This window comes from Lygodium microphyllum, chromosome 24, assembly GCF_053477565.2.
Source record: "Lygodium microphyllum isolate KBCC chromosome 24, Lygodium_microphyllum_v1.1.10, whole genome shotgun sequence".
Taxonomy (NCBI): domain Eukaryota; kingdom Viridiplantae; phylum Streptophyta; class Polypodiopsida; order Schizaeales; family Lygodiaceae; genus Lygodium; species Lygodium microphyllum.
Window position 1 is genome coordinate 63,131,965 of NC_141158.1, and position 16,383 is coordinate 63,148,347.

Genomic DNA, 16,383 nt, shown 5'->3' on the forward strand with positions numbered 1-16,383 from the left:
CAATAAGGTGTCTTGTTTTTTTGCAAGGATGCATGCAATTTTTTTGGAGGGTGCAATGGTATGCTTGCTTTATTGCAGGGATGTATCCGTTGAAATTTGATAACTTCGCAGTCATTACTTGGCTCATATGTGAAATGGCCTTTATGCCACATTTAGTTGTCATATACTCAGTAGTAACTAATTATTTCGTGCACTATATTTAAGTGTTTACTCCACTTTTGCATATGCCTACTCCATGTTAGGGCTATTCTCCAACTTCTGAGTATCAAAAGGAACTACAATGTATCTTGCGCATTGTAACAACGTATGATATTATAAGAATAACACTTGCAAGGGGCATTGAGAGTTTATATGATGTTGTCAATATAGAGATTTTACTTCCAATTTTTATTGAGGTGGTGCATTGTGGATATACTCAATATTTTTGAGTGCATATGGGTGAAACTAAACAGGATAAGAGGTTTCGACGATCTCACACTGATAAAATACCAAGGAGGTGGCCAATGTATGAATTTAAAGACCTCGATTTCTTTGTGACGCTACATCAAGCTATGGCAATGCCTACCGAGTGGTTTGCAGATGTTAGGCTAGGTATTGTTATTCTAAACTTAAGTAATCTTTGTCAACTATTAGATGTATTTATGTTTACATTGTGGCTTTCTAAAATTTAGGTGCCCTATAGCATGTCCCCTATAGCATCGCCAAGGCAAGGAGTGGAAAAGGGACTTGCTTCACCTAACCATGTTGTATTGGAGAGTGGAAAATTTTCTCATGTTTCCTCGAAGAAAAGAAAGTTTTGTTTTGGTCAGGCTCCCTGTGTAATTTTTTATTTTTTTGTTCGCATTGGTATAATCTCTGGAACAAACTTTGGTTTCGGATCTACTAATTCATCTATATGTATTATTAATAATGAGAGCTTTTTATGTAATGTTTGGATACACTTAGACTTTGTAATTGTGATATCCAAGGATAATATAGAGGCACTTTTAACTATTGTGCAAAGCAAGTATGGATACAAGTTTACAAGTTTGGTGCATGGTCATTGCACATATATACAAGTGTCTGTACACCTAGGTACAAATGTATTTTTAGCATTTTATACATGTATATATGAGAGAGAGGGTGTGTATGTGTGTGTGCGTGCGTGCGTGCGTGCGTGCGTGTAAGAAGGTGGGAGAGATGTAAAAAGGGTGAGAGATTGGAGGAGTTGGGGGCAAGGGAGAGGAGTAAGAAAGGGGAGGGAGGGGGAGAGGTGAAAAAGGGGGTGAAAGAAAGACATAGAGGTTGCAGAGGGAGAAGAAAGATGAAAAGGGAGGAGATATGTGTGTGTGTGTGTGTGTGTGTGTGTGTGAGAGAGAGAGAGAGAGAGAGAGAGATGGGTAACAAATATATGAGAGGAATCACAGAGAGAGAAGGGGGGTGAAAAGGGGTAGGGAGAGAGAGAGGGAGAGAGGCAAAAAAATTAGTACAAGAGATTCAAGATAGAGAGAATATAGTGAGTAAGCATGTGATTTCTTACACTCAAGGATATAAAATACCATATTGAGGAATATGGGAATTTCCCATAAGTTTGGGACACGTGGTCAAATCTTTGGATTTGTCATAATTTGAGCACTATAACTCCAAATCGAGCACTCTATAGCTCAATAGATTCCATTTTTCAAGTGCTTTCCAATGATAGGTCACATCATATGGTTTTGAGAAACTTATGGGTATGTTATCCGGGTGCCACCTTTTTAATATTCAAAAAATGGGAATTCGGAGATTCCCAAACTCACTAATATTGTGTTATAAAATATGCATTTCATATGTCTTTTGTTTGTGGTCAGGTGCAATGTTATTTCTAATTGTAACATGCAAAGCAACTATGGGTAAAGTTTACAGGTTTGGTGCATAATAAGAGGTGTTGTATGCATATATGAGTCTCTATACACCTAAATGCAAGTACATGTCTATCCTTTTGTGCATACGAGAGAGAGAGAGAGAGAGAGAGAGAGAGAGAGAGAGTAAAAAGAGAGGGGAGAGATGCAAAAGTGGTGTGAGAGGTTGCAAATAGAGGAGAGGGATAAACAAGGGGATGAAGGGAGAGGTGGAAAGGAGAGGAGAGAGGAAGTGATGGGTGTTGTAGAGAGAGGAGAGAGATAAAAAAGGGACAGGGAGAGAGAGGGGAGAAGGTGAGAGAGAGAGAGAGAGGTAACAGATATGTGAGAAAAGTCACAAAGAGGAGAGGTGTGAAAAGGGTGGGGAGAGAGAGAGATTGGCAATAAATAGCAAGATAGATTCAAAAAAGAGAGAAAATAGTGAGCACGCATATGACCTCTTATGCTCGAGGATGCAAAAGAAGAATATGTGTTCATGCTATGGTTATGGAATTGTACAGATGTTACAACTGTATAGATGTTATAGTTGTGCAATGGAAGAAAATTATATGGTGTTTTTACACTCAAGGATGGAAAATTTAGTATGTGATAGGGAAGCAAAGCTGCTGGCAACTTCGCTTCCCTATTTCCCTACCACGAAGTGGGATAGCATTCCTTGCGCGCAAAGAAGGATAGCGTTCTGCTAGTAGGCATTAATAAACCTTGCATAATTTCTCCCATACTTAAAGTTTTTATTCATGTCTAAAAAATATCTATATCTTTTTATCTTGGAGGAGTGCCATGGCTCTGCTTGTGGAGGGCACGGCACTTTGCTGGATGGTTGACTACATAGAAAGCTTTGAGAGTCAGATATTGGTGGACGTCCATTTTCCAGGATGTTTTTGCATATGTCAAGATATGTGATACATGTCACAGACATGACAATAGGGAGAACAGGAAGCGCCCACTCACTCCTATCATGGCTATACTACCATTCAAGAAGTGGGGCATCGATTTTGTTGGACCTATACATCCTTCATCAACTATGCAGAAGCATTATATCATTGTATCAATAGACTACTTTACAAAGTGGTCTAAAGCTCGAGCTACAATAAAGGATAATGCTAAGGAGACAACTAGTTTTATCATGGAGCAATGCCATTTTGGTCCATCAAAAGAATTAGTGTCTAATTGTGGGACACACTTTCTGAACAAGGTCATAGAAGCCTTGATGAATGCCCTAAAAATTAAACATAATAAAACTGCCCTATATAATCTCCAAGTGAGTGGACAAGTGGAGAATAACCAACAATAGATTGTGGGGATTTTATCTAGGATAGTATTCGAGGGAAAGTGTGATTGGGATAAGAAACTTCATGTGGTTGTCTAGGCTTATAACATGACATTTAAGAGAGAAAAATGCCATACCCCATTCAACCTGGTATATAGGGAGGAGTGTGGCTTACCCTTGGAAATCAAAATATCCATTGTGAGGTTTGCTTTGAATAATTCATTGGGTGAGACAAAAGCACTACAAGAAAGGTTCACTTCTCTTGTGCATCTTAATGAAATCTGATTACAGACTTTGTTACATCAAGAAGTAGGGAAGAAGAAGATGAAAGCCCTCCATGACCTTCGCGCTAAAATATATAAATTTGTGAAGGGGTCAGTTTTGGTGCTATATTATGATGCTCATCGCAAGTTATTCCCTGGCAAGCTAGAACCTAGATGGGATGGCCCACATAAGGTTGTTTGTATAGGAAAGAATGGATCTACAACCCTTTAAGTGGATTTGGGTATAGAGTTTAAAAATAAAGTGAACTTTAATAAGTTGAAGCCTTCCTATGTGTAAGGGCTGACATCGGACTTGGTGCCTTTGCAAGTCTTCTAGGATCTACCTTAAACCTGTAGTGGTACCAAGATAATCGAATGGGCAAAATCGTTCCTTATCTTGAACATCCATATTTGGAGCAATGTTACCACCAAGGTCGAGTGGTCTGGTGGAGTAAAGGTTATCATATCATTCAATGGCAAGATGGATTTTTTACTTGGGATATTAAGGTCTATTGCCACCATTGTCACAAGGTCCTTGTTAGTGTCCCTATTAAGTTTGGTGAGGAAGGAGGAATTACACATGTTATACATCCTCTCCCTCAGATCGACTTTGACTATCATAAATATGAGTACGCTGATCGATATGGCATTGGCTATCAATGAAGACTGAGTCTATACTCTGTATTTTGATAACGCTTCTCGAGTGCCTGCTAAACATGCGAGTGTGGGAGTGCTCATTAAAGATCCCCGATGTAGAATTGTCATGAAATTGGGAGTATATTTAGGAAACTCTTTTACTAATAATATGGCAAAATACAAGGCCTTAACCATGGGGTTCCGACATGGTGATATCTGCCATTTATTAGTAAAAGGTGACTCGCAACTAGTGATCAACCAATTTAATGGGATCTATAGTGTGAGGGATCCCGTTCTACACATGTACCATCGTGCAATCTTGGATATGTTGCAAATTTTTGAGGTAGTGACTTACTAGTTGATTCCTCAACAGTGGAATTGCTTCGCGGATTCCCTAGCTAATTCTGCTTTTGTTGAAGATGTCTTTTTCAACTGTGGTCTTGAGGGGCTCTTACAACTGCCTTTAGATATTAGTTAGTCTAGGACTACTATGGGGACTTCTTGCTGACACGTCCTATTTTGGCCGCCGATGGCTAGTTTGGGTTATGAGTCAGGTAGCACTTGATCACCTTCCTATTTTGTCATGGATGCATAGGATTGTTCAACGTCATATTCGTCGGACACCCCTGGCCATATACGCCGACGAAGGGTTAGCTAATAATTTGATGCACTTAGGGTAGGGCATGAGCAACCTATATCCTTAATCTAGTTTCATACTTCAATAGAGTTATGTAGGGGCCAAGGGTTTGTTTTCAGTAGTAAGCTATTGAATGGTGTGGTTCATGTTTTATTTCATTAGGCCAAGATGGCCATTTCCATTGAGTTTAATGTTTAATTCTCATTAGGATAGGAGGGCCATGTATTTGTTTAGTGTAGGTGCAGTTAATGTTTTCTTATTTTAGTGCTATGCTTCTTGTGGCCAAGTCTAGGTGATCTCCTTCCTTTATGAGTTCTTTCCATTTATGCTGAATGGTTATATGTTTATGGGGATTTTTATCGGTATGTCTAGGGAGGTCTAAGTAGTTATCGACCTCCTGTGAATACATTGTCAATCATTCTAAGAACTATTTTAAAAGGTAGTCCTAGTGACCTTATTCTACTAGCCTGCTAGGCAATTGTTGTTGTAAATCTGAGTTGCAAAGTGACAGACGTTTGAGGAGAAGTAAGTGTGAGAGTGTGATGGCTAGAGAAAGCAGATTCAAGTACGATTCAATATGAGTGTACCAACAATGTGTTGGTACACAAAGAATAAAATGTATTTATACTTAGGGCACATAAGGGTGCATTCACGTGTACAATGTGCATGTACTATACACAGGGGTTAAACTGGGTCTTTATCCCAACAACCTCCCACTTAAATGTCCGATGTGAACCTCTAAAAAACTCCCATTGTGCATCTTTGAGCTAATTTAGAATCCCTGTAAATGCACTCAAGTGCTCAGCTGTTGCAAGCTTTGACTCATTCAGTCGCATATTCACCGACTTGCACATTAAATGCACCTAATTAACATGTGTGGTAATCTCATAGGTAGTTTTCAGCTTTTCTCATATTGCATAACCTATATCTAAACCCTTAATGTCTGTCAAGGTGTCATCAGTGACACCCATCTTTATGTAAGCCACAGCTTTTTTATTTACTCTTGCCCAATCTACATCAGACATTAGTGCGGGTTTATCTTCCTGCAAAGCATCCTCACAATTCAAAGGTCAAAGCCATGACCATCAAACCGTTTGATTTTCATCAAACTCTTGATGTCTAAATTGGATGAAGTTGTAACCATTTTATCATGAACACAAGAGTAAATGCACTAAACTGCAGAAGCACAAGCTGAACATGCAAAAATACATTGTTGTTCTTTCTCAACTAGGAATAAATCTCTGTTGTTTGTACATGAACCAACCACCACACTGGCAAAAAATGTAGAAATTTACCAAATTTTGCGCAAATCCCCATAATTTCAAGACCAAAATTACATAAATGTTAGCCAATCTGACCCAACTAAGCAAAATTTTGCCAATACATGAAAAACCCCAAATTTATGGGATCCAAAGTCAAGAAACTTTGCTCAAAGGAGCAAAATTCTGACTAATTTGGCAAAATCCCCAAATTAAATGAGGTCACCCCATGCAAAGTCTGCAATTTCTAACTTCAAAATCACTGACGGGCATAAGCAATGTCAAATTTGGGAGAAGCCCCAATTTTTCGGGCTAGATTTGTACAAATCTATGACATGTGCCTCCAGTGCGTGAACTCCTACCAAGAGTAAGTGGTGATTGAAAGGTTTTAGGGGAAATTTTTTATTTATTTTAAGACCTGACGTCGGGTCCATTGACACGTCAAGCGGGTCACATGGCGTGTCTACCGACAACTTGGCCATAACAGCCCGATGCCACGTCAATTGCTCCTAGTCTCCCCACATGTGCCTGCCCCATAACTATTGCCTCCTTGAAGCCTACCAACACCTATTGAACATCGCCTGATTGTTGCACCTATGCTTACCTTGTCGCCTGACTGCCTCACACCCCGATGGCGGTTGTTTCCTAGTCGTCGACCTGCTACTACATAATGCCTTGCAACCCACTCAACTACACGTCACTCACTCATCAGCAGTTGTACATCTTTTGTCAGTTTTCAATCGACTGCGCATCGAGAAACGTGCAAAACCTTGCTCTAATACCAGTTATTGTAAAGCTCGGCTGTTGCAAAGTGACAGACATTCAAGGAGAAGTGAGTGTGACAGCTGGAGAGAGAGAGTGAGAGAGCAGAGTCAAGTACAATTCGATATGAGTGTACCAACAATATGTTAGAACACAAGGAATAAAATGTATTCATACTTAGGGCACGTAAGGGTGCATTCATGTGTACAATGGCTTGCTTTTAATAATTTTCATTTTTATCAATGCTTGTACTATACACTGGGTTTAAACTGGGCCTTAATCCCAACAACTATTTCTAGGAGTTCCTGCTAGTTGTGAGACAAATAGAGAAGCCTGTCAAATAAAAGAAAGAGAATAAACAATACATATGTCTAAAGACTATAGTATATGGAGATATGTAAAAAGGGATTGAACAAAAGAAAAAGAAATGAAATGAAAGAAAAATCAAAGAGAAGATAATCATCGCCTTGCGAAGGCTTGGTAGGTTTCTGGGGACGAGTTACCTAGGGCCGACCTAGAATCAATGCCTTGTCTTCCTAGGGTGATGTCTAGCTAGACAAAATAAATAAGGATGGTTGGAGCAAAAATAAAAGTGAGCAGAGAAAAAAAAAGGATTTAGTGTCACCTCTTTGTAAGGGCTTGGTAGGTACTTGGGTACCAAGTCAAGACCTCAAGCCGATGCCCTATTCTCCTTGGGTCACTACGCTCAACTCCCTTTGTACACTAAGTATCAAGTCTAATAGTATCAAAAAGTGGTAAATTAAAAGTATCTGAAAATGAAAGATCTCAGCTAGTAGGAATTTCTGATTTGGTTGTCCTAGGATTGGCAAGTAGTTCACATCACCACGTAGGGCTGACCTAAGGTCAATGCCTTGTCTTCCTAAGGGTGATGTCTAGCTAGACAAAATAAATAAGGATGGTTGGAGCAAAAATGAAAGTAAGCAAAGAAAAAACAAGGATTTAGTGTCACCTCCTTGTGAGGGCTTGGTAGGTACTTGGGTACCAAGTCGGGACCTGAGGCCAATGTCCTATTTTCCTTGCATCACTATGCTCAACTCCCTTTGCACACTGAGTATCAAGTCTAATAGTATCAAAAAGTGGTAAATTAAAAGTATCTGAAAATGAAAAATCAAGCTATAAGAGTTCTCACCTAGTAGGAGTTCTTGATTTGGTTGTCCTAGGATAGGCAAGTAGTTCAAATCACCACGTAGGATGACTTCTTTGGAAGTTCTTTTAAGCATCTCTGTGCTAGAGCAGTTGGTTAGTGACTAGCTCTAAATCTCTATCAAGTTATAGTTGGCCTATCCCTCATGGGTTTCATGCCTTGATTCTGTTAGGAGGTAGGGTGAGAGCCATTCTTGTGCTTTGTTGAGTATTTTATCTTGTGGCAACTTGATGCTTTTTATGTTGTGTAGATGAGTTCATGGATTCGAAACGCTAAGTTAGCATAACTTACAGTCACCAATGAGAGTTGGATTTTGAGGCCATTTTTTGAGTGCAAAAGTGACCCGGGAGGTGAAAAAGAGCAAATTTTCATGGAAAATGAAACAAGCACAGATTAATGAGTTGGAGGTTTTCTAAATAGATTACAATTTTAGGAACTCAATGCAAGTCTCCATTCGTCGATTAGAGTTTGTTTGACCCCCCATTTGATCCATGCAAGGTTTCATATTATGAAGTAGCTATCAGATTCGAAAGTCGAAACACATGTGACGAAGGCCAAGTCAATAGTTTTCGATGACATGAAGCCAACCATCCAATCTCTTTACGAACCGAAGGTTGTTTGCCCCTCCGTTCGACCAAAATCCACTTGCGTCAAGTGTAAATACTCAAGAAAAAAACCATTTATTTTAGTGATTAAGCTTAATGAAGCTTAAGGGGATTCAAGAAGAAAAAAAACGTGATGGGAGGCATCAGTTTTTCTACGCCTCCAAATTTTCTTAAAATTTTGATTTCTGCACCCGTTCGAATCAAGGGCCAATCTCTCTGAGGAATGAAAATCCTATATTCTTTGCTCTCAATCACAAGAAACCACACTAAGAATGATGCAGAGTAAAAAAATCAAAAATTGGTCTTTATCTCTCCTTCCTTCTCTCTCCTCTTAAAGGTGGTTAATCCTCAAGTAAATGGGAAGAGATTGGAATGAAGATTGGTTATCCAGCTTATATCGGATTGTGACGGAATCATGTTGATCCTGAGAAATGATGGCCAGCATGGTGGTTTGAGGATCAATGGTAGATTCAATGGCTACCCAAAAATGCAAATATTAATTTCTAAAACCCAAGAAAAGGCAATAAGCCCTTTTTCAATGAAAATTCAAATATTTTTTGATAATTTATGATACAATTTGTGTTCATATGCAACAAAAATTTGTTTCATATTTGGTTGCAACATGTTTGAGGATTGTATTGTAGAATTTTGAATCCATACTCGTAATCATGAGTTAATTTCTGAAAACCCGAAAAGCGTATTTTTAAGAGAAAATTTGTATTTTTGTCATTTCGAACAATCAAATTGTGTTCATATGAGGTAAAATTGAATATTAAAATAAAGTAGAGTGACTTAATTTATTGACTCAAAAAAATTAGAGAAATATATTACTTTATTTAAAATAAATCAAAAATAAATTTTATATGAAAAAAATAAATTTTATGCGAGAGAGAGGTATTTAAATTTATTAATATAACCATGGATATATGGTAAGACTAAAGCATGAGGATTAGTCTCAATTTAGCTCTATTTCTATGTTAGTATGTATTTATTGCTTTTCATACAAAAAATAATACATTATAACACTCTCTACACCTACCACCTTAAACATAACATTAAACTATAGGGAGAGGAGAGGTCGCGAGTGCTAAATATAGACTTAAATCTAATTTTTATAACACTATATATATGACGCATTTATTTTAAAAGTTAAAAGATTACATAGCACAAGTATGCTCAACATCCCCTATGCAACAAAGCAAATATGCTAGTAGTATGAAAATCATGAAAAGAATTGATTGTGTACATCCACGCTGCTAATTTCATTACATAAACTATTTGTGCACTACTGGGCATTCACCTTTGCATTGCATTCTATATACATGGTATCAAACGAGTATCAACTCCTCTTGGATTTGCATAGCACTTGGTTTCATAAATGCGAATCCACATTGAGAGCATGAGAAGTCCCAAGCTATAGGTTTATTATATTTGTTTCTTTGGGAATTGATTCAATGAGAATTATACTTTTTCTCTTGGAATACAAAGAGAAGACTATGTGCTGTATGTGTTATATGTTTAAATGGCACATCTTGGGGCCAATCCATGAGGTGTACGAGAGTCATAGTGGGGCCACGACAGTCAACCCAAGGATACTCCTTGTATATGTGCTACAAGATGCTATGCATCCTTATGTTTGGATACTCCCTATGAGGAATTGGAAAGGAATCTATTGGACTATAAAATGTACAAACATGTGTATAAGTTGGATTAGAGAGTATATCCTCTATACGCTGCTAGTTGCGAGGCCGCGAGGTGTTTTTGGTTAAGCATAGAGACCTAGCTAGAGCCTTAGAGCCAGTGTCGAGCCTAGTTTTGGTCTGGACAACAAGCGACAATCAAGATCTTGAGAAATTCAACAAACTTTTCCTCTACCACGTCCTTGTTGAAGTGATAGTGCACCTCAATGTGCTTTATCTTTGCGTCAAGATTAATTTCTTGGCCAAATGAATAACACTCAATAGAATCTGAATACAATATAAGAGTAATAGTAATATCAATGTCTACCACCATAGATGTGCTAGCCATAGGACCTCTTGGTAAGCCTCAATGGCTAAAATATACTCTACCTCTTACCCCTTAGACATCTAAGTAACAGTACCTCTAGAAATTGTGCAAATATACCTAGAGAGATGGACTTCCTACTACATACATGCCCTCCTTAGTCAGAGTCAATGAGACTATGACACATTGTGGAAAATGAGCTTGGCCACAAGCTTCTCTAGGTAGATGGCTTCGATATAGATTTGGCACTACAACTAGTCACGCTCAAATGTAATCTAGATGACACAAGCCAAGACTCCTTCAAGTTGAGTTTATGCCTAGACACGTTGCTTAAGAGGGCACAAGTACAATGCCATGTCTTAAGAGAGAGGGATTTGGACTTGGTTAGCCAAAGTTGGTTAATATTAGCTAACTTCATGATGTTTGTGGTGAGACTAGAGAGGTCTTCAAAGAGTGGATCAAGGTTAGGATCTCCACCTCATAAACCTTTGCTTGGATCATCAACATCAAGGATCCTTATCCCTAATTCGAGTGGGATTTCTTCATGACTTTGGCCTTGGGCTAGAGGTATGCACTATAGTGGTGCTTTGGTGCAAGGCGTAGGTCCACTAAATATTGGCCCAGATGATGAATACATATGCATTTCTGTAGACTGCCCAAGATCATTGGCCAAAGAGTGTAGAGCTTAGCATTCTACATAATTGGACTTAGGGTATAGGTGATGCAAAAGGAAGGGCCTTCAAAGATGGTCAAACATATGCAACCCTATCTCTAATGTGTTAAAGGGAGTTGAGGGCATTACTGCATAGTATAGTTTGAATGTACCCAATGTATTACAGCTAACCAGCAAGTAGATTTCAAAAGCGAGGTGTAGTTGAACCCCAAGGTTTGTTTTGTATCTGGAAGAACAGACTCAAGTATGCTTACCAACCCACATGCTTCAAACTTAATGTCCAACTCAGGAAGGTTAGTATCTAAGAGATTCCCCACTAAATATTTGGTGGGAAGTCTAGACATATCTCTCCCCTTTGTGGTATCTGTCAAACGGCCAAGGAACATATCCTACATGTGATTTTGGGTTGCAAGGATGTATATGTATTTCAGGGTAAACTGACAAAGTCCATGGAGCTTGAATTACACTGCACTATTAGGCAGAAACGCACACTGCTAGGGTATAAAGGACATATGAATGAAGAGTGTAGGAAAGTCTAGGAACTACTTAGGGCTTTAACAACAAGGAGAATTTGGCGTTTGAGGGATGAAATCCTCTTTAATAGGAGAAGATAAAATCAGGTTGTTCTGCCAATTAGCTCCAAGGATTGGTGCAGTAGCTGCTTTAGCTAGTGCGGCCCATGGATAGACTGGCCAAGACAGAGAGCACCTTTTAGGTAGCTTCTAAGATTTTCAAAAAGCTTTTGTAAAGTCCACGTGGGACAATATAAATAATTAATTTACTTTTTGGAAAGACTTGTCTACCTCTCTTTTTTTTTAAGACTTAACAGTCCAATTGACTTGAGCAATGGCTCAGAACAAAATACACCACTTATGCCAACTTGAGAGTCCCAGCATTCCAGTTAACGTTAAAGTTTGCTAACCATCTCAAAAGTTAACCATGGTCCATCCATCCAACAATATGAAGGAGCCAAAATTATTTGAAAAGACTGACAGCCTGTCAAATCAAATCAGTTTTCCAAAGACAAGTGCATCCTGAAATGTAGTGCTAAGTGCTAGCCAATATAGAAAAAAAGAGCAGCACACAGCATTTAATACTCCTCTGCATCATCACCCTCATCACCTTCAGCAGACTCAGCACCCACCTCCTCATAATCTTTCTCAAGGGCAGCAAGGTCCTCACGGGCTTCAGAGAACTCACCCTCCTCCATGCCTTCACCCACATACCAGTGGACAAATGCACGCTTAGCATACATAAGATCAAATTTGTGGTCAATGCGAGAGAAGACTTCAGCAACACTGGTGGAGTTGGAGATCATACAGACAGCCCTCTGGACCTTAGCCAGGTCTCCTCCAGGCACAACTGTTGGAGGCTGATAGTTAATGCCGCACTTGAAACCAGTTGGACACCAGTCCACAAACTGGATAGTTCTCTTGGTCTTGATGGTAGCAACTGCAGCGTTCACATCCTTGGGCACCACATCACCTCTGTACATGAGACAGCATGCCATGTATTTGCCATGGCGTGGGTCACACTTCGCCATCATAGAGGATGGCTCAAAGGCACTGTTCGTGATCTCTGCAACAGATAGCTGCTCATGGTATGCCTTCTCTGCTGATATTACTGGAGCATATGAGGACAACATGAAGTGAATCCTCGGGTAGGGCACCAAATTGGTCTGGAACTCCGTTACATCCACATTGAGAGCACCATCAAAACGAAGGGAGGCAGTGAGTGAGGAGATGACCTGCAGAAAGGGTAAAGATGAGTCATAAACACAAGAAACATACATGCAAAAGGCTGTGAAAGATGAATCATACACAAGGATTAACTTATATGAGCAAATATACACTCGTATCTCAACGTAAATTTAAGAATCCTTCAAAAATCTCTACGCATATTTACACCAATGTACCTTGGAAAGAATGTATCTTTGGAAAACTCATGCAAATATGTTCATGCATACAACTAAGTATATGCATCATGTCACTTGATTTCTTTGCACATATGGTTGTCTAAGCAGCAACAAAGGTACACACAGCAAAGTGCACTAAGAGGAAAGTAACAAGGTAAAAATTAAGGAATGGGCAAATCATAAGCAGAGAAGCTCCCTAGAATAATTAATTACTTACATTCCTTTAAGGCACTTTTTCACTTTTTCAGACCTGAGACACGAGCCTGTTGAGGTTGGTGTAGGTAGGGCGATCAATGTCCAGAGAGCGTCGGCAAATATCATAAATCGCCTCATTGTCAAGCAGTACTGCAACATCTGTGTGCTCCAGTAGAGAATGAGTAGACAGCACACTATTATAAGGCTCAACAACAGAGGTTGAGACTTGTGGAGATGGATACACAGTAAAGCCAAGTTTAGACTTTTTCCCATAATCCACTGATAGACGCTCCAACAAAAGGGAGCCAAGGCCTGAGCCTGTCCCTCCTCCAACAGCATTAAAGACCAAGAAGCCTTGAAGACCAGTGCAATTGTCTGCCAGCTTGCGGATCCGATCAAGGCAGAGGTCCACAATCTCCTTGCCAACTGGAAAGTTGCAAGTAGACACATACATGAGCTACAATCCTCAATGGTGATAAAAATTTACAGGAAACCATGATGCATGCCTGACAGATACAAGTGCACAGTGAAGGATCGGCTTATCATTGAATCTTTCCAGACTAAGCTGCAGAAGCAGAAGTGCACGCATGCTGTTGAAACAAATGGATGCAGTGAGTCACATGCCAGTCTACTTACTTGTGTAATGGCCACGGGCAAAGTTGTTGGCAGCATCTTCCTTGCCACTGATCAATTGCTCTGGATGAAACAGCTGCCTGTAGGTGCCAGTGCGAACTTCATCGATAACAGTGGGCTCCAGATCTACAAACACTGCTCTAGGAACATGCTTCCCTGCTCCAGTCTCACTGAAGAAGGTATTAAACGCATCATCACCACCTCCAACTGTCTTGTCACTCGGCATTTGGCCATCAGGCTGGAAAAAGCTAGGTGAATTGTTATTATCAGACCATGGACACGACGATAGAGGATATCAAGAAAAAGGAAAATTTACAACTTCAGAATTCAACCAGCATACAAACTGAAAGCGCAGATAATTCTGAGTCCAATGAGAAAACAAAGGGACAAAAGTTCAAATCAAACTTTAATGAATAAGTGCCCTCAATAGACACACAGTTGTCGTTACCAGACTATCAACCAGTGGATCTATAAGTAAAAGAACCGATGGAGCATCAAAATTACACACAGATTAACGACCGTGAATGCCTTTCATATCATGTAAATGTAGATCTGGAAGCCTTTGGACCAAGCTACATTATTATGCGGTGACTCTAGGTTCCAAATACATGGCTGAAAGGATCTCAATAACTAATGGCATACCAATGAAACAAATATGCGAAGCGTGTACACACATTTGTACGTCTTCATAGACAGACATCCCGACATCAGGACACAGCACTTGAGTTGGAAATGAATTGCATTTTGAAAGACAAAAGAAAGCGTAACCAAGGAAGCGTTGGAAGGTTGCCTGGATGCCGTGCTCCAGACAATAGAGCTCCCAGCAGGCGTTTCCGACCTGGATGCCGGCCTGGCCAATGTGGATGGAGATGCACTCTCTCATGGTGAACGAAGAAGGAAGGAAGCTACAGAAGGAATGGGGAAAAGGCTTCGAGAAGGCGTGTGCAAAGACGTCTTCACGGCGCTCTCTTCTGATGTTACAGAGACGACGGAGGAGGAGGAGAAGAAGAAGGTCACCCTGCAGAGATGCAGGTCTCCCATTTTAAGGGAGAGGGTGAGAAGGTGACTTCCTTCAAATTAAATTAAATTAAAATACATTATATAAAATCAAATTAAATATGAAAAGGCACCCTAAAACTTTACTCATATGATATCTCAAAATTGCAAGCTGGGGCACCCTAAAAGCTGTAAAAGGCTGTCCGCTCCCAAATCGCTTTTCACATGGGCCACCATGTGACTCCGTTGGGCACTCTATACCCCACACATGCAATACTATGGTTGGCAATTGTGTAAATCTCCGATATTAAAGATTAATTGTCACCTCTGCTACGGTTCCACAAGTCTTTACTAGTTTGCAATTGGACTCAAACAAACATGAAGATGTTTTATCTCTGCACTTATGATCAATTGTGTCTTCATCACCCCTGCGTACGCACCCCAAAAATTCAAGAGGAAAGTACTCTTTTTTCTTCCTACGCATGAACCCACTCTATAGGCCATATAACATTTTATGTTAAGGTGGGGATTTAAAATTTTATGTTAATAAGAATGCAATTTTTTTTATCTCTGCCCCTCGTCGATGCCCAACAGGTGGTGGGGGTGAGAAGAGAATATAATGAAGATGATAATGATGAGGGGAGAAGGCCACGTGACCTACCCCCTGGCCATCTCGCCCAGTCCGCGGGCCACCTGGGGGGCTAAGGACTTCCCGCCGCCATGTGTACGCTGACAGGTGGTGGGTGGCCCTTTTCCCCCCATCAAAATAAAGAGTAGGATGCCTCAGTGCGCTGCACAGACACAGAGAGAGAGAGAGAGAGAGAGAGAGAGAAGGTTCTAGAAGGTTCCCTTTTTCTTTCCCCTCCTTAGAGGGAGACCACACACACCTTCCCTTTGCCTCTACCCCACGAGCTTATTCCCTCCATTTGCCCCACTATTTGAGTAAGAGGCTGCTGAAGTTCCTGGCAATCCCACAACTAGCAACAAAGCTTCCGGCGAGGTTATCCCTGTTAATACAACTACGGTACTGGATATAAGTAATACATTCCCAAATTGTTATGGGCTTACTTTGATTCCCACATGAGAAACATTAGGTACTGTACTATGCCGCATGAGAATAGGTCATTTGAAAGGGATGAATTCCATCTTTATAATTGTAGGATGCATATTCAAGTATAAGAGTTAAAACTATGAAAAATAAATTGCACTCATCTATGTATGATAAATGCATTTACACCTAAGTGTAATTAGCGATGCAAAATTTATACTTGGCTGTGATTAATTAGAATCATGTGTACCTGATGCAATGGATAGGTTAACTTAAGTCAAAGGAAATACTGATACTTTTATACTTATTTGGGAAGAATGTTGGATTGTCAATCAATGTAAGCGATCAATAGAACTTACATCTTGTATAGTTGTAAGAGACATTAACATACACCTTAGCCAAAGGAAGGGAGTGTTAAGAAAAATTTTGCATAGTATTGCTC

The 16,383-nt window shown here is 39.9% G+C and overlaps 1 protein-coding gene across 1 annotated transcript; it reads right to left on the minus strand.

Annotated features, from left to right (window-relative positions):
* Positions 1-12,049: 12,049 nt before the first annotated feature.
* LOC148015165 (tubulin alpha-2 chain) lies at positions 12,050-14,927 on the minus strand. Its single transcript, XM_087666007.1, has 4 exons — positions 14,688-14,927; positions 13,901-14,135; positions 13,320-13,690; positions 12,050-12,901 (listed from the first exon to the last, which is right to left on the minus strand). Exons 1-4 carry the CDS (start codon positions 14,778-14,780, stop codon positions 12,245-12,247), a joined length of 1,356 nt encoding a protein of 451 aa, XP_087522133.1. The 5' UTR covers positions 14,781-14,927; the 3' UTR covers positions 12,050-12,244.
* Between the last annotated feature and the right edge of the window lie 1,456 nt (positions 14,928-16,383).